General features: G+C 38.0%; 1 protein-coding gene across 1 annotated transcript in view; it reads left to right on the top strand.

Annotated features, from left to right (window-relative positions):
• CRIM1 (cysteine rich transmembrane BMP regulator 1) overlaps window positions 1-22975 on the top strand; it is a 296241-nt gene that overhangs the window by 255299 nt on the left and 17967 nt on the right. Inside the window, exons 9-12 of the mRNA XM_053459281.1 lie at window positions 1282-1438; window positions 7721-7842; window positions 13064-13273; window positions 17356-17571. Coding sequence (XP_053315256.1) covers window positions 1282-1438; window positions 7721-7842; window positions 13064-13273; window positions 17356-17571 — 705 coding nt within the window. The remainder of the gene's footprint in view (window positions 1-1281; window positions 1439-7720; window positions 7843-13063; window positions 13274-17355; window positions 17572-22975) is intronic.

Raw genomic sequence — 22975 nt, 5'->3', positions numbered from 1 at the left:
GAGGGTGAATTCTGAAGGTTCCTTGGGAGCAGATTCCAGAGATATGGGGCAGCTCGAGTGAAATCTTGTAGACGGGAAAAGGAAGAGGTGATGAGTGAGGAGGAGAGCCTTAGCCCATGGGAGGAACGTAGGGATCGAGTAGGAGAGTATTTGCTAATGAGGTCAGAAATGTATGGAGGAGCAGTATTGTGGATGGCCTTATATGTCAGTACCAGGATCTTAAATTTAATTCTAAAGGTAATTGGGAGCCAGTGGAGGGATTCACAGAGGGGGGAAGCAGAAGAGGAGCGACGTGCAAGGAAGATGAGCCTAGCAGCGGCATTAAGGATAGACTGTAGTGGAGAGAGTCGAGACAGTGGAATGCCAACCAGAAGAGTGTTGCAGTAGTCAAGACGGGAAATGATAAGTGAATGAACCAGAGTTTTTGTGGATTCTTGGGTGAGGAATGGGCGGATACGAGAGATGTTTTTTAGGTGCAGGCGGCAGGATCTGGCGAGGGACTGAATGTGAGGGATGAAGGAGAGGTTTGAGTCAAGGATGACCCCAAGGCATCGGGCCTGGTTAGTAGGAGAGATAGATGTGTTGTTAATGGTGATAGAGAATTCAGGTAGTGGAGTGGAGATGGAGGGAGGGAAGATAATGAGTTCCGTTTTAGAAAGATTAAGTTTCAGGTAGTGTTGTGACATCCATGAAGAAATAGCACACAAGCAGCTGGTGATCCGGGACATGAGAGATGGAGAGAGATCAGGAGAAGACAGGTAGATTTGGGTATCATCTGCATATAGATGATACTGGAGGCCAAATGAGTTGATTAGTTTGCCAAGAGAGGAAGTATAAAGAGAGAACAGCAGAGGACCAAGGACTGAACCTTGGGGGAAACCAGAACCAGACACTTTCTCAGTCTACAAAATTCTGTCTACCGCAATAGAACTCTTTCTTTTGATCTGTACAGTAGCTGAATGTTTTCTTAGGCTTACTGTCCAGGCAGAATCTGGCAATTCATGAGTATCAATATTATTGCTTTAGTGGTAGAACAACATGTAATTGAGATCAAATAATGTAAAAACTGATTCTAAACTAATCACCAAATTCTATAGACCTTCTGCTATACAATAACATGTGATCATAATATACAGGACCCTTCTTGGAAAACAAATTGTAGAACAATGTGGAGTTAATCATCACGCTGTTCAAGATGTTCTCAAGCTAATCGGTTGAAAAGTCTTTAGTCCAGATAGGAATATTGATACTGAGATATTTTTTATTTTCTTTTTTGTGCAGGTGAGGAGCTTTGTACAGGACTCATATCTGGGTGTGCTCTGGACTGTCCTTTTGGGTTTCAGACCCACCTTCACAACTGCGAGATCTGCCAATGTAGGCCTCGGCCTAAGAAATGCAAGCCTGTAGTCTGCGACAAGTATTGCCCGTTTGGCTATCTGTAAGTATTAGCAGCACTTTGTCATTGTTGATGAACTATTGGTCTCATAAAAACATGTAAACTTCTTGGTTATGTCACCCTGTAGACCTAAATTGTGATATAGCATTCCAAGCCAGAGCTTTGCTGCATTTCAATAAATGCTCTCTGGTAGAAATATCTGCAGCCAAAATGTGTACATATTTTGCAAGAACAACTTAATTTATTGCACTCCTGTCTAGGCTCTGCTGCCAGGACAAGTGGATAAAAAAGTTCCTTAAGTGCTGGCGAATGTGTCATATATTTCAAGTATTTCTTGATAGCTTCTTTTCTGTGCCCTCACAATTCAAAAGGGCTTTGGTTCTGTTTATGTTTCATGTTTCTAGTCTGTGTTATCATCAAAAGTTTGGATATCAGAATTAGTTTAGTACTCTAAACTTTTCGCAATGCACATATTAATCTTTGATCATGTTGAATGTGACACCTGACGTGGCCTTAGAACCCGAACAAATGAATCCAATGGCTCTTGTGATGTTGTGCATACTCTTTTGACCAGTTTAAGGGGACATGTCTCAGAAATAGCCCTAGAGCCTTGGAGTTTTTTTTACCAAGCTTTGGGTGAATGGGTACATTTTCAGGGTCCCTCAGTTTGTAATGAACTCCTTTGCATTCTACTCTGTTTTAGTAACATCCAACTAATTAGTGATTTTCCCACTGGTATATTACAATTAAAACCCCTGCTTGAGTACAGATGATGGCATATATAAAAGTAAAATATTTTGGATAAGATAACTTTTTGCCTATACGTCTTCTTGCAAAGTGGGTAGTGCAGTGTATAGTTGCAAATATGTACACAAAGTGACACATGGTCACCGCAAAGGAACCGTATTGTTTCGCTTAACATTACCATAGATAATATTATGGTTCAAACTGGAAGTTTTCTTAATCGACAAAAGAGCTGGAGTTCTATAGTTCCAAGAAATCAGTCCAATCATTGTTTTTATGCCTCATTAACAGTATTGTTACCAAGAAAAAAAGATGTGTACAATAGATAAGAAGAATGAAAATACTGCATTAGTACCAATCCACTCTGCAAAATAAAGCCAGACAATACTTAGATGTAGAGGTAGCTGGCATCGCAAATATTATTCCTCATTTAAACCATGCTCCTGCTGGACTAATGATTCTTAAAAGCTTGCGTAAATCACAGTTTTTGCATTGCAATCTGTCATTTTTATCAGCGAACGATAAGTTGCTTGGAACAGTCACGGTAGCGGAGAGAAATCAGCATCATTTTCTAGGTAAACAAAAAACGTGACTTGGATATGTAATCAACGTGTGTCCAAAACAGCCGCAGTCTTGCTACTGGGATAGATAAAGGTGTTCAGGAAAATAAGGCACCATTACCATTTTATAGTGCGCTACAATAAAATAGATTTTCACAGCTTTTTGAGCACCTGATGCCAAAGCCTACTCAGGGTCACCTTACTTCTCTGCTCACTACCTGATACTCAGATGCACTAAGCTGTTTAATCTGAACGTTGTGCACATATGTAAATAGATGAGATATATGTCTATTTTATCTTTACATTAATTATAATGAGCGATGTAGTAAGATTTTATGGATATGGTTTGTGCTGGGGTCAGAGATGTTACCATACCTTCCAAGTGTCCCTGTTTGAGAAGGACAGTACCCCTTTGTGACCCAAACCCCTTCGTCCTTCTTTCCTCAGAACGTTATATTGTAATGTGTATATTTCAAGTATGGTGTTATAAGAAAATGAAAGTGTTTTATTTACGCCATTTATTTTAGACACTTTCTTCTGTATGTATACACATTGCATTTGCTTTGCCTAGAGTAGGCATCCAATCACCCTATGAAGAGGACATCGCTTAGAAGAATATATAATTCTTACTTCTATCCATGATTCATGATTAACAGTTAAGTTATGAAAAAAAATAACTTTTAATAATCACAAAATCTAATAAATTCCCTCATATAATATACATCATTTCTGCATGATACTTAATAAAGATTTGCAAAATGACTATTATAATTAAGCAGTTAATGAATTATGCACTTTAGATGAGGCCACTGACTGGTAATTAATTCCCTTACCGCCAGGTAATTTCATGTTGTGAAAGGATTATTTTCTAAAACCTTATTTCTTCCTCATTTTGTAGGAAATATGTTTCTTTCTTAACTGGGCTTGTTAAAACAAAATATCAGTGCACTTCTGGGAAAGACACACTTTCCTTTAATTTATCCAATCAGGAATTTCATTAGACCATTTTAGTATGTAATTACTGACACAGGTCTGGAATTGACTCGTAATTTTATACGGAATATTATGTATTTCATTTATAACAATGGAAAGTATTACAAAATAACCATCTAAATCTAATGTAAGTGAACTTAGAAGCGCAACATGTTAAAAAGCATCAGAAGGTTATATTATTATTATTATATTCATTGCAGCCCTCTAAAATGAGGCATCAGCATTCAAATATATTAAAAACTGATTGTTAGAAGAGCATAACCTTGCACAATGCAAAAGTTAAAAACAGCTCTTCTTTTAAAGGAACAGTTATGACATTTTATTTAACATTTATAAGCTCTTTTATATGAGATTTAATCCTTCCAGGCTCTACTTGGCTTCACCCCCTATGGGTTGATGGGACATTAGCTGTTTTCATCAGACTAGAATACCATTGTGTTGAGGCTAGAGCCCCACTTCTAGTGGAAAAAGTATTGGTACTGCCCCATTACTTGTGCAAACAGAGCTCTGAAGCCTTCTGTGCCAGTCATGTGTGGTGTACTGTCCTTGGCCAACAGATCCAGGGGTGGTCATAGCAGCACCTCTTCACCATATCCAGAGTCAGATCAGACTCTCTTGCTGTTGTTCAAATGACTGATCAGAGCTCCCCCTTGAAACAGACCTATGGAGATATGTGCCGAGCTACTTCTACTTCCATTGTAGCTTGAAGCCACTGTGTTGGTCTGAGGTGGAGTGCCAGGGTATGATATCATTCCCAAGTCCTGGGAATGGCTAACCAAAAGCAGCATCTAGTTTAAATATATCATAAAGCCTGCCTCTGAACAAATATTTGTCTGTAACTGTCGTTCTATATATCCTACTTTTACCAATGTGGCAATGTCAATCTTGCCCTTAACTATCCTTCTTAGGATACATGACCATAAACACCCACTTCATCACCAGCTTTATAATGTGTGCACACGTATCCTGCAGATGTGTTTAGGCTGTGTGAACATAGAGAAAAACATTGTTTGTCAGTTTAATAGAATTAGCTGAATAATTTCTGGTTGTCAGCTCGTATTTGCTGATCCTTACTTATTTTCTTTAGACAAACAAATGGAACACGGTGAACATCCACCTGCATCTAATCTGTGCATTCACATGCAGAGTCAAGTTATTTAGGGATATTTCATCTGTTTTATTATACTTTAGGTATATGAAGCAGGAAATATCATTTTTAGTCCCAACCTGTTACATCATAAGTTTTGATATGTTCACTGCTCATCAAGCTTTAGACTAAAGACCAAAAGCATGATTATTTTTTATACTATGACATAGCAGTTCAAGAGTGTATTAATTAATTTGTACTGTAACTAGGACGCCTGGGGCAAATAACATAAAAAACACCCCTAATCAGCCCCACAAGGCACGTGACATCAGAGTATGTTGTGACTGGTCAGAGGTCCTGCCCTGTGCTGATGTCACGGCGGATGGAAGCAAAAAGAACCACAGCGCTGGAGTGGAAATGAAAAACACCCCAGGAAATGGAATCGAACCATATTTCATAGTACACACACATAGTACAGTACATCATCTGCATACCCTCCTAAAGCATGCACCTCACCTTGTGTAATAATGATAAAAACTGGTATAATGTATAAAAATAAAGTCTTATCAGCAGTAGTGACTATGATATCGCTGTTATGATTAACATATCCTGTGGGTCGCTCGGAGCCTGAAAATATTCCAGAAATATGATGAGATAGTAACCATATAATATGTTTTTATAACTCAAAATGGATTGCATCATGGATCTAATTCATACATGTACCAGCCACCCGTTTAGAAGACAAGACCATTTTATAGACACGGTCAATTTGATTTTAATCTGCTAAAACGGTGCAGGGTGCTGTTACATTCTATGCAAAATTAAAATTTCTATTTTATTAAGAAATAGCTATAACAATAGAAAACAGCTAAATACATCCTACAAAGACCACAAAGGGTTGTAAGGAGGTTGTTGGGTTTGTGAAGAAGTCATATTTTTTTTGAAGAAGTCACCTAATGATAAATACAACAACATGCCTTCTTAGGCAGTGCATGGTAGAACATAGGGCATTAGCAAACTACATAGTGGATGGCCATATGGGGTAGTGTCTGCCCCATTAAATACCCCCTCCTATGGAACCAGTGAAAAATGGAGCTTCAGAGCTAATGGAAAATCTGGCTGTGGCCTTGATAGTCTCTGTAAAGAGCTTGGGCTTCATTAACATGTTTCTGGGATACACGTTCACTCAAGACTTTCAAATGGAGATAGATACAATGTTCTCATGTTGGCTGGATGTCTTTTATTAAGTGCTAGTGTGTGATATGAGTATTTATATGAATCAGATGCACCGCGTGCTATATTTCAGTAAGTGCTGGCATGGATGATCGAGTTATATTGTCGGCTCAATGCAGTGTAAAGTTCTTTATCTATTCTCTTGCTTTCACGTCTCAACAATTTTATGGCTGTCTCTCTTCCAGAAAAACTGCAGCTGAAATAGTCTGATGCCTGATACTTTAGTGTCGCAATGTTTTAAGCACTTAGCTGTTGTGTCCAATAGTATATGCACGTTATATGGTCAAAGATGGTCACATATCTCAAAAAGTCTGCACAAGTTCGCACTTGGATTGTTGCTGTTATCACCGATGTTGTGATTTAAATTAAAGCATAGTTTAAGACACATAGTTTATCTGTCGGGGGAGGGGGCCAGGGGGTAATCACCTCCTGCAAAACTTTTTTATGTGTTTACTTGCGGTTACCCACACAGCTACCAGGGGTTGTAGCATAACTTGACATTAGAAAGTATTACGTGATAAGTGCTCCTTATGGGTGTTCCATGCATTCCCTTTGTGTAAATGTGTTTTGGATAGATCATGTTGTGCATTGTCAATGATTGGCTTGCTTAATCATTGGTCCATTAAGTTAGCTTGCCCGCTGGGCCATATTGTCAGCCCTCCCTTTATATTGGTTATAGGAATATGTCATCCATATCTCCCACTTCATGCTAGGTTACTGTTGCTAGAAGTGCTAGAAAAATATCTTCCATGCGCCAGCTCTATGACCTATTACTGTACTTATCACAATCACTGGACATTCTTTTAAAACAACAAGAGCTAACGGTACCCAATCTTTTTCATCATGAAACACATGGATGTGATAATGACTAGACAATAAAAAGAAACATTTGGCCTTATGCATAAGACTTGATTTAAAAAGCTGTCATCACCATAGCATCCTCCAGTTGAAAATATGAGGTTTGGGGAGGCTAAAGTGCTTGATAAACACTTCCTGCCATCCTTGTGCTGTGAGAGCTAAATACATTTAAGAAAAAAAAATCCTTCCTACCCCCTGTACCTCTAAGTGATGATGACGTTCATCCAAGTACCCTTGTGTTCTCGATTCACTCCTCTCGGTGGAACATGTCGTCTTTCAGCGACGCCCTTGAGTCCATATCTTCAGCACAAGGAAATGATATCCTTGTGCAGTGTGTGGCATATCCAGCCGCTAGCCACAAGTTGTGGCTCCAGTGGTAGATCACGAGTTTGCCGCTGTTAGCCAGCAGCCCACCGTGCAGTTACCCAGTATGATAGATGGCCAGTCTGTACCTGCACCTCAAAGTGTTCCGAGAGTGTGAGATCCTTTTTTTTAAACTAGTTTGGCTTTTGCCTTGGGCCAATGCATTTTATGTGGGACCTACCTATAAATACTTACATTTATTAGTCTTTTCCAAGCTTAAGACTTCAAACAAAACAGCTCCTTCTGTGCTCCCTCCAGCAGTCTAATCAACCTGTCTTCAAATACCGTACACTGTGATGTATCAGGCTCGCCGCAAAGCTTAGCTCAGCAATCCACAGCTCTTGGAGTGTATCTGATTATTATACACCTCTCACATTTGTCCACACACTCCCTGTTTATCTAAACGAGAAATCTCAGTTTTAATATAAGCACGCTAGTCTTGCTGATTTCTGCAGACTCATTGCTTTCTTGGTTCATTTTTTTTAGGAAGAACAAGCATGGCTGCGATATCTGTCGCTGTAGAAAGTGTCCCAACGTACCGTGTGGCAAGATATGTCCAATGGGTTTTGAGCAAGACAGCCATGGATGCCTTGTCTGCAAATGTAGAGGTGAGTAATGCAATGCACCTTTTTATTTGTTCCTTGCACATGTCTTACAAACAAAGGCTGAAAGAAAATGGTCACAAAAGACATGCTGGAGGTTTTTTTTATTTCTGTTACACTATATGGACAAAAGTATTGGGACACCTGACCGTTACACTTACAGGAACTTTTATGACATCGCATTCTAAGTACATAGACATTAAAATGTAGTTGGTCCCCACTTTGCAGCTATAACAGCGTCCACTCTTCTAGAAAGTCTGCCACAAGATTTGGGAGTGTTTCTGTGGGAATTTTTGCCCATTCATCCAGTAGAGCAAACTCATCCAACCATGTCCTTATGGACCTTGTTTTGTGCACCGGGGCACAGTCACTTGATTAAATACTGCATTCTAATGGTGGACTCCACCTATGGTGAACTTTATAATGAGAAAATATTTAGCGAAATAGACAATTGCTTTCGTGAATATTTTCTTTGTTCCTGACAGTTTTGTAGCCTCAGTCATCATCACTGAGATTCAGAATCTTCTTGATTTGTACCATTATCCCAGCTTTAGCTTTAAATTTAAACTCATTAAGTGAAGTACCAGGAACTGCTTCAATCAAAATATGGCTCTGTTAAGAGCAATATTGGTCAAGGACTGCTACATCATTTGTGGGAGGAATAAATCATTGCATTTGTACAGTTACATTACTTCGAGTCCTAGGAGATATACCATGCGCAAGGGTTTAAAACTTGCTTTAATGAAATAGATACCTGGATCGTGTTATCAGGGAAATTATTAAAAACACAATGTAAGATTTATCCTGATAGCATAAGATTGGTATTACCAAGATCCATTTGCTCTCGGTTTATGTGATGGCTTCAAACCATTCCAAAAAATTAAACAACCATGAGCCATGATTCTTTCCCATTAGCTAATTATATAATACTTTCTGATAAGGACAGGGTGGATTAAGATGAAACAAGCTCAAGAATACCAAGGATTCATTACAGCTCCAACATGTAGCGAATTTCCCCAAATAATGAACATCATCAGCTTCTCACTATTAATGTGGTTTCTTTATTGAGGCCAATTAGACTGTTGAACTCCTCGCAAATAGCTACTTCTAGAGGGTCCAGTAAGGTTGCATATATTGGAGAATTGCACAAATTACAGAGACCAAATATATTTTCATTTTCCTAATATATATAAAAAGCTTGGGAAATTACAATATATTATTTTGACATAGAAAAATGGATTTAACATAAATGACAGTCAAGTAGAACTTAACATGTTTAATTTAGAAAACACATTTCCTTACTTTTTCAGTACATGGGGATGCAAGTTGGCTCTCCTCTGTTCTGGGTGCATATAGATTAACATATACATCCCAGGTTATTTTTAAAGATCATCTGGGCCCCAAACCAGACTACTGTATACCGCCTATTTATACAATTACTCATCAACACTCTTTGTTAATCCCTTCGCAAATAAAAGTGAGTGGGGCAATCATGTGAAAATTAACAAGGTGGCATCTACCATAGCTGCAGAACAAGCCACCAGCACCATGTATAATCGCTTGCAAACTTGCAGGTCAATAAGCGGAACGGTATTTTCAGAGATCGGTTGACTTAATATGGATAGACTTTTTTTTTTAGAATGTTAAGTCCAATAAATTATTTATCTGAATTAGCAGCTGTTTAGTTTGCATGTTGGCCACATTCATATAGTGTGCTTGGATTTTTCTATTATAAAAATGCTGCATGTTTTAGCTGTGCTGGGTGTTGCCTGACATTCATAGGCGTTATGGACAAAGCAGCTGTACTTCTAAAGGTTGCTTGTTCCTTCACGCACTAATGAATGTGCTTGTTGTTTAAATAGATCAGGCACTGATTAAGAGCATAACATAAGAAAACTGCCAACTTGTTATGCAACTAATGGGCCCTATAAGTATCTTCTAATACAAAGATGTGTATATTACTGAAATAGCATGCGGGATACATTTATTCAAAATCCACTATGATGGTTAGCCATTCATTAACATACACTATTGCATACTGTATATATTTACAGTACAAGCTATGGCCACTATGGGGGCCTGCATGGTACAAACTGCAGCTATTTGAGATGTAGTGAAATCTGCTAGTGTGTCTAGGTTTCAACAGCATGAAGCCATAAAGTTGGAAAATCAGAACGAAATAATAAAGCACCAGTTTAAAAGATAAAGGGAGTAGTAAATTGTGGTCCATTTATACCTTATGGCTGCTATAAAAATCTATTACATAGCGGTACCCCACGTTTTGATACTTGTATTAGATTTCTACCATGCTCCGTTTTTATGACCAGTGCTCTTCTCCTACTGAGAGGGAGAGCTTTTAAACACAACATACGCTTTAGAATACGGAGTACACTAACATTCTTTAAGGTCATTCTAACATTTGATGGATTTTCTGTGTGTTTTCTGACTCCCCAAAACAATATTTATAACGTTTCTTAAGAATAGGTGGCTAGTCTTCCCTCTGCGCATTTATATTGTACCTACATTATAGCTCTTTTAACTCCAGCGTAGTTAATATCAAATAGAATTACCGTCTTGTCTGCTTTCACCAAGACACGTTTTTCAGGCGATATTTAAGTCAATTGCATACATTTTATTAATTTTCGGCTCCCATACGATGGACGATAAGCATTTTTATACACAAGAAGGGATCAATTCATTACTGTGTGCTATTGTCCATTACAAAGAATTAGTTAGGTTATTGATTTTCTGGGAATGAATTATCTTAATGGTTGGGAGATCATTCTTATTAACTGAAATGACAGTGGCAAAGCAAAAAAGACTGTAAGAATAAAATATTTTATCGCAGCTAGGCTATTAACCTACTTTACTGTATATATATATATAAGGCAGTGCAAATAATTGAATTAAAGGCTTAAAATTATAATTAGTGCTCCAATACCCTTAACAGACAGGAGAAGAGAAAAAATGATGCTTTGGGGATTGTAGAACTTGGGAGGGTTACATTTCTTTTATAGTCTCTCTACCATTTACTGTGAATGAAGAGTGCAAAGGTTTCCCTTTTTTAAACAGTGGAGGTACTACACCTACAAAATAACATAAGTAGTAAAAAAAATACATTAAATCGGCCTCTTCTTGGTGATTGGCTTTGTGGGAAGATGCACAGGGACGCAGGGTAGAAGACGGGAACCTGGACAAGTAGGACCGGTCTCAACTGTCTGAAGGCAGGGGCAAAACTAGAAACCACAGGGCTCCAGTGCGAAAATTTGCCCCAGGGTCCCCTGACTTCACCAAGCAGCATGTCCCACAGTGCCACATTTGACCCCCAAACAGCTTATCAGTGCCATCTTTGTCACCAAACAGCTTGTCTGATACATATTTGCCCCCAAACAGTTTGTCTGTGCTATATTTGATACCAAACATCTTGTTTGTGTGATCTGTGCTCCCAAACAGCTTGCCTGTGCCATCCTTGCCCCAAAGTAGCTTTCTTGTGCCATTTTGTCCCCTATCAGCATGTCAATGTCATACTTGTCCTCAAACAGCTTGTCAGTGCCCCCAAATAGCCTGCCTGTGTCCCTGCTTACACCACCTATCTACATGAGTGGTGTGTCTCTCTTCCTCCATGCTGCGTGCAGACCTCTGCGACCATAAATGTTACACCTCTGGCTGGAGGTCTGTGCCAGTGTGGCACCCCCCTGATGAGTGACACCCAGGGCGGACACCACCCCCAAGTCCACCACTGATTCCAAGATAGTTTGCAATTCCTTTTAGTAGCTCAGTAAACATAGAGTTAGATGTAGTTACCTTAGCTTTCAAGATTTTAGAGATTCCTTCTTCAGGTGTTAGATTATATCTGAAAACCTGTGTTCTCAAAAGCTTACATGATTCTTAATCTTACTCTATAAACATTGATTCATGTAAAGGTATAACATACTTCAGATTTATGGGGCAACTAGGTAACTGTAAGTGATTGCCTTACCTGCTTATGCAGTAGAACCACACAGCCCTATAAGAATGAGCTGTCTTGACCAAGCAGCATCCTAGTTTATACAGTGAGATGACATTTCTCAGGGTGCCACAAAATAACCCCCTAATAGCAACACCCAAACAGTTTTCTAATGAGAATCCACACACGAGTTCATATATTTTTTCTTTATGCACTGAAAGGATGGCTAGCACCTTCATTTAAAAGCTGTGCAAATAAACATATTATTGTAGTATGTGCTGTATACCCATCAAGATGTTCAAGACTTTTGGAACCTGTAGGGCTCCATCAGAACTGAGCGCAAATAATTGCTCTCCTTGGAGCTAAATATGGAAAAGGTCATGTTTAACACAGAACACATGTTGATCGTATTTTGTTACCCACAGTGCAGTTGGGGTAGCTTACACAAATAAAAACCATGTCCTTTCAACTATATGATTTACATCTGGCACTTCTCAGGTAGTGGTTTAAGCCTCTTTAACGGCAAATGGTATGAGTCTAAAAGCCCATATTTGCAGGTGGTTGGGAGATACTGTTATTACCAGGCTATATCGATAGACACATACTTTTTAAAAAAAAAAAAAACTTCCAACAAGGAATGACAAGTTATAAAAATACATAATAACAGTTTTATTATTGTACAAATAAGCATAGGCTTTGGATGTAAGAGGGCCATAAATCAATGGGAAAAATCTATATGGTAGTACTTAGGGATGTAATTAAAATAAAAATAAAAGAGCTGCAATTATCTTTGTAGTGTATTGATTGCCTTCGACTCTTTTGTAAGTAACTTATTTATTTTGCCTTATATCAGAGTGTTTTAGAGGAACTGTTAAGCCCCAATGTTTTATATAAAACAAGCATTTTCCTGACATAGGCAATCCTTTTTTATAGGCTTATATGCGACAGCATGTGTCCACTGAATACAATTTCTCTGGATGGTACAAATAACATATAGAAATTTCATGTGACTGGATGAGGAACTTCGTAGTGCCCAATCCATTGATGGATGATTGGATTTATACCTAGACATAACTATTTATGTTCTTCAATGTACAATAAATAGCTCATGTCTGTATCAGGGAGTGTTCTCATTGAACGGGACAGATTAACTTTCTTGCCCAATTGTTGATGCCATGCCTTGTAGGTTCAGCCATTAAACTCATTGGTGTTTCTTAAGTATATAGATATTTTATTATTTTTAAAAGAGACATCTAAACATGTTGTCCTCCTTTTTTCCAGAAGCACCAGCATCTGCCTTACCACCAGTCAAACCAGACACATGTCTGTCCATGGATGGTCGACGTCATGAAAACGAGGAAAGTTGGCATGATGGGTGCCGAGAGTGCTACTGTCACAACGGACGTGAAATGTGTGCTCTGATCACTTGCCCGGTACCTGGCTGTGCCAGCCCCACTATACATCCAGGACAGTGCTGTCCATCATGTCCAGGTAAAAATAATACTTTTCAGATAGTATCCGGAAGATTATTTGCAGTGGTTGTTACTGCAACATTAATTTATTACAATGTTCTTTACGATACACCTGCTCAACCTTTATATAAAGGTCATCTTACTTTGTCCAAGTATATACTATCCACTCACTCCCAAAGAGTTCTAAAATAAGCAAAATTGAGTGCGTATCATTTGGGAGATTTAACTGCATTTTGTTTCTGAGACAAGTGCAGTTGTAAAGAGGAAAGTTTAATTGAGTTGGGGGGAGGGTAGAAAGACAAAACAGTGACTTTCACTTTGTCCCATTCTTGAAAGCATTTCTCAGAATGTTCATAGGTCCTTACTGGGTAACATTAAGCAGTTCTATGTCTTGTACATTGAAGTTTTAAGTGTATATTTAAAAATGGGCATATATTAGGCAACACATAATTTATTTTATTTCGGCCCACCTAAAAACATTTTTGCTCTAAGTCATCACAAATCTACTTACGCTCAGAAATGTTAAGAACCCCTTTTGGCAAGTGATGTTTAGATATAACACAGTACATCCTTTGATGCATTGAAACATAAAAACAATGTGTTGGTAAAAAGTTTGATAAGTATTGCCTACAGTATTATTGATTATGTTCTTTTTCGATCACTACAAAATGCTCAAGTGATATGAGAGAGATATCTGACATTTTGAACTGTTGAGATGTTCTTCATCCTTTTTGACATGCTTTATTCCTCATCCTGTTTACATATAACTTCAAGTTCAAGAGGGCGTGAAACCGTTAAGAGGTGCCCGCGGACAGTGTTAGGACACCTTGGAGTCAGGTTGTTTGGAAATGCAGTCCAAAGTGGATGGTAAACTCCATCTAAGGCTAAATACCGGCACAAGACCGATATTAGACAAGTACCGTAAGGAAAAGTTGAAAAGAACCTTACATATAACATAAAGCAGGGCTTGAGATGTGTTTATCGTTTTGGAACATCTATCATGCACAGCAAGGTTCTATACTTCCCCTGTGCTCACTCTAATGTTTAGTTACTCATAGACTGAGAGCTGAAAAGTAGAAGGTACTAGGTCATCTTATTGTTGTCAGCCATGATTGTGTAGGATTCTGTTCCTCAATTGTTGTGTTGAGTAGGAAGGCGTGTATGATGATGAATGCTGAGTTTAGTTTATAGTCCCATAGCTTTAAGTTTTAATCCCCAGACTGTTCCTGGTTAATAGCTAGAGGCACTTGCTACTCAGCCTTAGCTTGACAAGCACATTTTTATGTCATATATCGAAACCAACACAGTCACAGCAAGACCGTCTGTAAAGACCATCCCTGTTAATCTTGAATGATTCCTTTGCTTTATCTATCTTGTTTGCAGCTTTTGTTTCAGGTATGTGACCGATGTGCCCATAAGAAATGTATGATTTATTCATCTCAGAATACATAATAATACTAAGGCTTCTGATACCTAAAATGTTTGACACTGAGAGCATGTTTATCTTAGCACTTCTTTCTTGCTTACATTGCCTTGGATCCATGGCCGACACATGTAGGAAGAAGTGGCTTGTGTATTCTGCTTTCATTCATCTTTGTTGATAATCTGTAGAAATGTGGTTTGGCTTAAGCAAAAGAAAGAGGCAAAGCTGAGAACAATGATGGACTGATTAATGTGATTTCACTGGACACCCTGTCTTACTTAGTGTTACATTTTGTCAACAAGCAGCTTGACTCCAAGGGGATAGACTAGCTGAATCCTTAAAAGCAGCATAACAAAAAGGATTTCAGCCCATTTAGCATTACATTCCCTTTTGCCATTTCAAACCTGTTCTGTTCGTAACAAATGTCCTCCAAAGTCGCTGCAAAACTGGAGATAGCAAAATAAGAGATCTCACTAATCAGTGCCTACAGATCACTGTAGGCACAAAAGCATTTTACCACTCAAGGTTACTAAAAACTATGTGCTCCTTTTTTTGTGAACCCCAAAGCAGTTCTCTAGTCTTGTTCATCTTAGCTTTAATATGATAAGAACAGAGGACGAGCAGAAGATAACGTTTCACCATCTGTATACCCTGATGGTTAAAACCCCTGATTTTTACTAGGTAGCCACTTTCGTTGTAAAGCGTCTCTGTACCCTCGGATATTACGTGTGGAAAAAATGGTAATCTCGCTGTGCTCACAGACACCTGCCCTAACAATGATAAATGAGGACCATCTGCGGCTGCATAATATAACGATCAACATAAATGTTTGACCTAATTATTATTAATACTGTCTTATTATACCACCCTGGTGCTGGGAAAGCCCCATGCTGTTCTGTACACCACAACCAAATGCTGATGGTTATTTCACACAGTAGCTACAGTCTGGCACGGCAGAAGGTTAGGCTCCTGACTTTTGGCATTAACCAGTCCAACTGTCCGTGACAGGCTGCACAAAAAAAACATGATTACCTGAAAAAGGATAGAATTAATAAAACATTGGACAGAACTTTATTTTACTGTTTGGAGCCATTTCATGACACTTTTTTGTGATTTGTTTGCATACCTTCGATGAAATGAAAAAATATTTGGATTGTCTGCTTTATAATTTAATTTTATGGTGAATGTGGAATAATCATGCAGATCCTGAGAGCACAAGGTTAAGATGTCTTTTCCTTTGGCATACACACAAGCATAAGCATGAGCATGAGTTTCAGATAGATAGATAGATAGATAGATAGATAGATAGATAGATAGATAGATAGATAGATAGATAGATAGATAGATAGATAGATAGAAATATTTATTTCTAGTCTGTATATAGTGCTAGAGGGTTAGTTTTTATGTATTGTACCTAACTGCAAAAAAACAGAATGTGAAGGGAATTTCCAAATCAACATATTGAATACAGAAATATGGATTAATCAGCTCAGTATCATTTTATTTTTCACTCCAAAGGAAAACATTCACATAACCCTAGTTTGTTTATTTGTGAATTGCAAGATTCCAGATGGTTTCAATTATATGTATACAGAAGTATTGGCAAATGATTAAACACCATTCAATTACAAGTTTAGAGATGCTAATATTTTCAGCTGCTTATTGACCCAGCATCTGTTCTGTCTCATGTGAGCTGATGCAGTTCAGCCTTGGAATTTCTTCTGCCGTGAGATCAATTATTATATCTGGTTACCTGCCATTGTAAAATCACACATATGACAGTACAGATGTGACAAGCAGCTGCATTTCAAAGGCTCCAGTGACCTCCTCTCTTGTGTTTGTTTTGGTCTTTGAAGGCAAGGTCTGCATACCTTTTAATGTCCAAGTGCTTGTAGCCAGTTTTGCACAGTATAAAAGATGAATCATTTTATTAGGATGATTATATACTAATTATACAAATATAAATACGGCATAGTTTTATACATGCACAATGTCAATGTATCACAACAAAGTAAATGTGAAAAAACCATTGGAGGTAATCCACACATGATAATAGTAATACATAAATAAAAACATCCACTTAAAGGCATCCCAAGAAGCACACTCCAAAGATAAGAGAATGCGAAACATATGAAAAAGACTGCAGTACTATAATGAAGCATTAGCCGGTCAAATTGAACGTTCATTTTATGCACAAAGAAATTTAAAATTTAGCACACAGTAAATCTTAGTTCTTCAATTCATCTTAGACTTAGGAATAGAGAAAACAAAAGGTCTTATTGTCATATTATATAAATGTATTAGTCAAAGCTTGGTTAGGACACTTGAGGATATATCTTCTATATACATTCTCTCTTGCAGTATATATCTATCTATCGCATGTCCTTCTACAACAGTATATCATGCTGCAGGTAGGGTATGGTCAAGGTTCTGACCTTGTGGTGAAATGCTGTTTTCTATAACTAAATCAGACAAATCCAGGGGAAACAACCCAACCTTTGATATAGCTGGTCACCATGGCCTTGGGTCACCATTGACTGGTAGATGTTGTTATATTTGTATGTTGGAGGAGCAAGAACAAGGGATGTGGTAAAAGTCACATACTGTATAATGTTTGGAAATTTATTTATTTTAGTTTTTTTATGGCTATATAATTTGTAGTTTATCTATTGTTACAGATGACTCTATTGCACGAAAGCCAGAGTTCACGGACCCATCAATCTGCCATGCTCCCGGAGGGGAGTACTTTATTGAAGGAGAGACGTGGAACATTGACACTTGTACCCAGTGTACTTGTCATAGTGGTCGAGTATTGTGTGAAACAGAAGTCTGCCCACCACTTCTTTGTCAGAACCCAACTCGTACTCAGGATTCATGCTGTCCTCAGTGTCCAGGTACTGAAATCTTCTTCTTATTTTCTTAGCCTGGAGACAGGCAGTTCTTAAGTGGTTGCTGGACTACAACTTCCATAAAATTTAAAATTCCTATTCATTGTAGGACTGCATATTATCAACAAATTTTATGTTGCCTTATATTGTTGCTAAACATTATTTGAAAAACAGAAGGGTACATCAAGCAGTAAGAGTGTTTTTTGTCCCTCATTATGCCACCATGATGATATTTTTTCAGGCTTGACCATAATATACAATTCTGACCTAATACCGCGACCCAGAACTAATAAGAATGAGAGAGAATGAATGAATTAATGTGTGGATGAATTGTGTGAATGAGTAAGAGAATGAATTAATGTGTGGATGAATTGTGTGAATGAGTAAGAGAATGAATAAATTAATGTGTGGATGAACTGTGCGAATGAGTGAGAGAATTAATAAATCCATGTGTGAATGAATTGTGTGAATGAGTAAAAGAATGAATTAATGTGTGGATTAATTGCTTGAATGATTTGTGAGAATGCATTAATAGAAATGTGTATCATGGATGTGATAGGGATCTAGGGATAAGATGGCAAAGCAGATGGGGACAAAGATGGCTCACATTGGGCTGTTTAGGGAATAATTGGGCTCACGCTGGGCTGTTTAGGGACGCAATTGGCTCAAAATAGACTGTAATCTGTTTGTGTAATCTGGGTGCTGGTCAGGTTTTATGTGGACAATGATCTATGCCTGTAATTTAGGGGACTTTATCTATATCTAACTCATCTATAATGCTGAGTTTACATGTGATTTCCAGTTGATTTATACCTGCAAAGCTGCATTTGTGTGTTATTCTGTTGATCAATACCAGCTATGCTATTTTTCTATACATTATTTATGTATACCTGCAAATATAGGGTTTGTATGTCTTACTCAGTTGATCTATACATTCAAGTGCTGTTTACATGTGTTGTTTATTTCATCTATACCTGAACTACAGGGAGTAAGTAAAAGACAGCTATGGCTTAGTGAATAAAGGGACTCTGGGGATGATTATGGGGAGAGGACCTCTCAGTGTCACGGTAGGGTCAGAAGGAGGGAAGACTGCAGTGACTCTCACAGTCTTCCTCTAATCTGCAGTCAGTGTGGCAAATACTTTTTTTTGGTGTGGGCGCGGATGGAGTGATTGCATGCTAGGGAGCGTGGAGGGCGACCAAAGGAAACGTTAGCTTAGCTGTTTTTCCCCTATATTTAATATATTAAACGTACATTATTTTTACCAGTGTTTCAAGTTATATATTATTGTACTTGTTTGCAAAAAAAGAGATAGGGAGAAAGTGGGGTAGGGTATAGTGAGGAAATAGGTATCTGATGGGGAGAAAGAAGGGGGTATCTGATGGGTAAAATGCTATCCCCCCCAGATTTTTAGGGGTTCCTACGCCCATGTGTATAAACCAGAAAAGAGTGCAGGAATGTAAGAGTGCAGGAAAACCACATATTTTATTTTTTATTTAATTAATTTTGACCTATTAAAATAATTTGCTGACCTCTTTAGATTACCTTCCGATATGGCATAATACATTCTAGAATAATGCCTAGAACAGACTGAGGAAAAATAGCCTTAACCAGTTAATAATAAAATGCTGCTAACATCTACATTTGTAGATTCCCTTTGTATAACGCATGCAGTTCCCAAATAAAACTCTCGCATGAATAAGAGACAAATAAAACAGGTACATCTGGATTCGCTGCTCTATAAAAATAATTGTCTTTGTGCAGTAGAATATAACATTTTGTTATGATTGGTCCTTTTCCAGATGTATGAATTATAATAATTCTCGAGGCATCAAGTCCTAGTTTCTAGCTAATTCAAAGGCATGGAAATATAAAATACAAAGTTTTTATTATTTAGATTTTTTACATAATCTAAAAATTACTAGAAATACTGTTTGAGATTATTGCAGCGATGATACAAGTTGTTCGGAATTTTTGCTTGTATTTTAGGATTTCAAAAATCAATCCCCTGATGGTACCTTAGGGATAACTATGGTGAAAGGCATATAGGGTTAATTATATTAGATTTATTTAGTTTTTTATTTGTCCCTCTTGATATATTAGACCGGGTTTAGGTAATAAACAAGATATAGAGATGCATAATAGGTTCTGTAGAATCTGCCATGTACATTTGCCCCTTCCCCTACCCCCAACAGCTAAATGCCATACAGGAGATATGTTGAGTTTTTCTACCATACTGATGAAGGCGTCTTTACTTTAAGAAAGGTTGCCTTTACTTTAAGAAAGGTAACAACCAAAAGGTATTTTGGTTGTTACCTCCAAGCATGTTATTGCGAGGACTAGCCTTGAGATTATCCTACCTTTGTTTGTTTTATGGATGATCTCTTCTTATTTAAGATAAAAAAAATAAAAATAAATGCTGTATTCCTTGAAGCCTGTTTACCAAGGGGAATTGATTTTGTAGACATTTAACTGTGTAGAATGACAAATATCCCCATCACTTGTGTGTTTGTTAGGTCACAAAACAGGCAAAAGGTCTTTCTGTATGAATATGTAATTATATGATTATAGTTTAGCAGTTAAACAGGTCAGTTTGAAGATGTATACAATACAATGTTACACAATTGGTAGACAGTTTAGTCTTATACTTCCTAAGCGTTCTTCAAAGGATTCAGTACATTTATGTGTATTTTCTCATTTTTTTATAATGTGTGTGTATATATACTTTATACATATTCTGTTGTTTTCTTTATATGCTTTACTATATTTTTCTTCTCCTGGAATTTTGCCATGGAGGTCAGCTTCTAAAAGTTACATTATTCCAAGCAATGTACAGTTATGTCACAAAGGCTTGTATTGACATATCCTGATCTAAACACCAGGATTTATTGTTTCATATGAAGAAGCGCCGTCTTGGTTTCAGCAGTACCAATGTGTTTTCCCTGGGGTCAATAAATCACTGCTCTCACCTTGACAGATGTCAAGAGCCAGACAGTGGCATTGCATACCTGAAGTTGATTCCATGCCCTTCATTGAGTCTAAAGGTCCCCTAGCCTGATATTTTTAGAGGTCAAGACTACAGAAACCTGATTGATTCCAACTCACATGACTAAAATTAGTCAATATCTGTGAAGAATGCAGGTGATTCACATCTATGGGACATCTCTATATAAATGGGCAGATAAAACCAAAACTTTATGTAAATTCCAATATTGATCCCTGCATATAATGTTTGTAAAGTCCTCATTAAAATACAGAAAAACGCGAGGCAAATGCATAATTAATTATGAGTATGACAGCCCTAATGTATAGTTCAGTGCTGAAAATTGTACTTACAAATTAAAAAATGGATATGAACCATAAAATAGTGATTTGTCTCAACATGTGATGTTCTGAAATGACACTGGATCATGTTTAGTAGACAGACTCTCTTTCAATAACAATTTGAAAAACCGATGAATATCAATGATTAGTCCTGGTTGACCTCTGTAATGATGAACAGTCCTTAATATATTTAACCACTGTGCATGAGAACAATGAGGAGATATCTAATGAAATGTGGTGTTAGTTCACTAAGTGAAAAATACTTATTTTGTACATATCAGGTCCATTGGATAACCTACCTTTACATACTGCAAGGTCATTGGCTGGGAAGGCTAATGGTACTGAAGATCAATTAAAAAGGCCTCTAGGTTTGTCTCGTTTAGAGGGAAGAACTCTGTGAACGTTTTCCCAGAGTACCAGAAATAACTACATAGCTCTTGAAGGCCCCTCACCCTGAACCAAATAAAGCTGACTCTCTTTGGCTATTTGGAAAACACGTAATTAAGCGTATTAGTATGTGAATACAAATTTTAAAGTCGTACCAAAAGCTGAAATGATGGTTACAGTGTGCCATTTCTATCATTAATCATTTTAGGTCAGATTGAAATACTTTGATCTATAGAACCTTGATAAATGTCCAAGCCAATGACCATTATTCTGGCTGAGATATGTGACGGACTATAAGATTTTCTACGTCCTCATTGTAGGGCACTGTCCTGCTGTCTTGGGTAACTGTCCCAGTTTTGTGGGCAGTGGAGTTAATTTGGCTATTTGAGGAGATCATCTGATGTCCCCTGACCGGCCCAGGGAGCTGTAATTCCAGACTTCCGTTGCAGCTTCCATGTGGCCACCTCATGATGTTGAGTACTGAGTGCTCAAGAGGCCCAACAGCCACTTTGGGGGCCAGTTTCATTCACTTCTGTAGCTGGACTCTCCCCACCTCTTGCCACACACGCAGGCGTCTGCTTGGTCCGCTTGGGCAACTATTCCTTTTGCTTGACAATAAGTCAATTCAAGTAAATTCCTGCTAAATGTATAAAGTGGTCTAACACAAGTTGCTGATTTTTTATTCACAATTGGCAACAAAATTCCTAAATAATACTTAATTTACGCTTCTGGTTTGTGCAGCTGTCGCCCTGGTTCTCTGTTCTGGCGTTAATCATTTCATACATATGCGTGGGCGTACATTTTATTGCAGTCTCACTTCTGCTGTCACAGTGACACATTTTATACCTCACCCCTGTAAAGTGTCCGTTGTCATATGACTAGAGATTACTGCCTTTTCTCGTTACTGAACATTTGATTTTCTTGCAGTTGGGTTGTTTATGCCAATTCTTTGTTATTTCTGCATGTTTCTGCCTGAAGAGTAATTGTTTGGAATTTTAAATAATTGGTTATTTTTACTTTAAAGACAGAAACGCAGAAACTGAAACCAAATTAAGTGCTCTGGAAGATCGAGTTTGTCATGTGGATCAGTGGATGCCACTATGTTATGCATGGGAAGAGATGTCAAGATGCCTAATTTCACAGCTATTCTCGCTAATATGCAAGGTCTCAAATTAATACATATTCTGCTGTGCAGCTTTAGATCAAAGACCTATACTGGCTTGAACTGATTCAGATGTTTTAACTGATTTGTGTATTCTTGGTTTTGTTACCGTATTCACTCCCTGGGCATTATTTTGGAACTTAGGGTGAGGATAAAACAAAGACTGGTCATTTGCCATATCCTATCTTTAGGATAGTTTTATGCCTACCCAGTGTATGGTTACATTTCTTCACTATATTAACCTCTACCTCACCTGCTGGAAGACTATTACGAATAACTTCACAACATGTAAGCCTCTGGACTTATACCCTCAGACTACGGCCATGTCTAGGTTTGACCCGGATGCTCTTGGTGAACCACTGCTTCATGGGTCTCTGAGTGACCTCCGTTTTTCTCCAAGCAGGGAGCAGCATTTGGTCATGGCCACCTCCACATGCAGCTACACCTGCCCCAACATGAACCATTCCCCAGAAGAAGGAGACCCATTGGATGGTCTACCCTGGGAAGTTCCCAGAAATGACCATGATATCTTGCCCT

The sequence above is a fragment of the Spea bombifrons genome, chromosome 3, assembly GCF_027358695.1.
Source record: "Spea bombifrons isolate aSpeBom1 chromosome 3, aSpeBom1.2.pri, whole genome shotgun sequence".
Taxonomy (NCBI): Eukaryota; Metazoa; Chordata; class Amphibia; order Anura; family Pelobatidae; genus Spea; species Spea bombifrons.
This window is presented reverse-complemented; position numbering and strand designations above follow the sequence as displayed.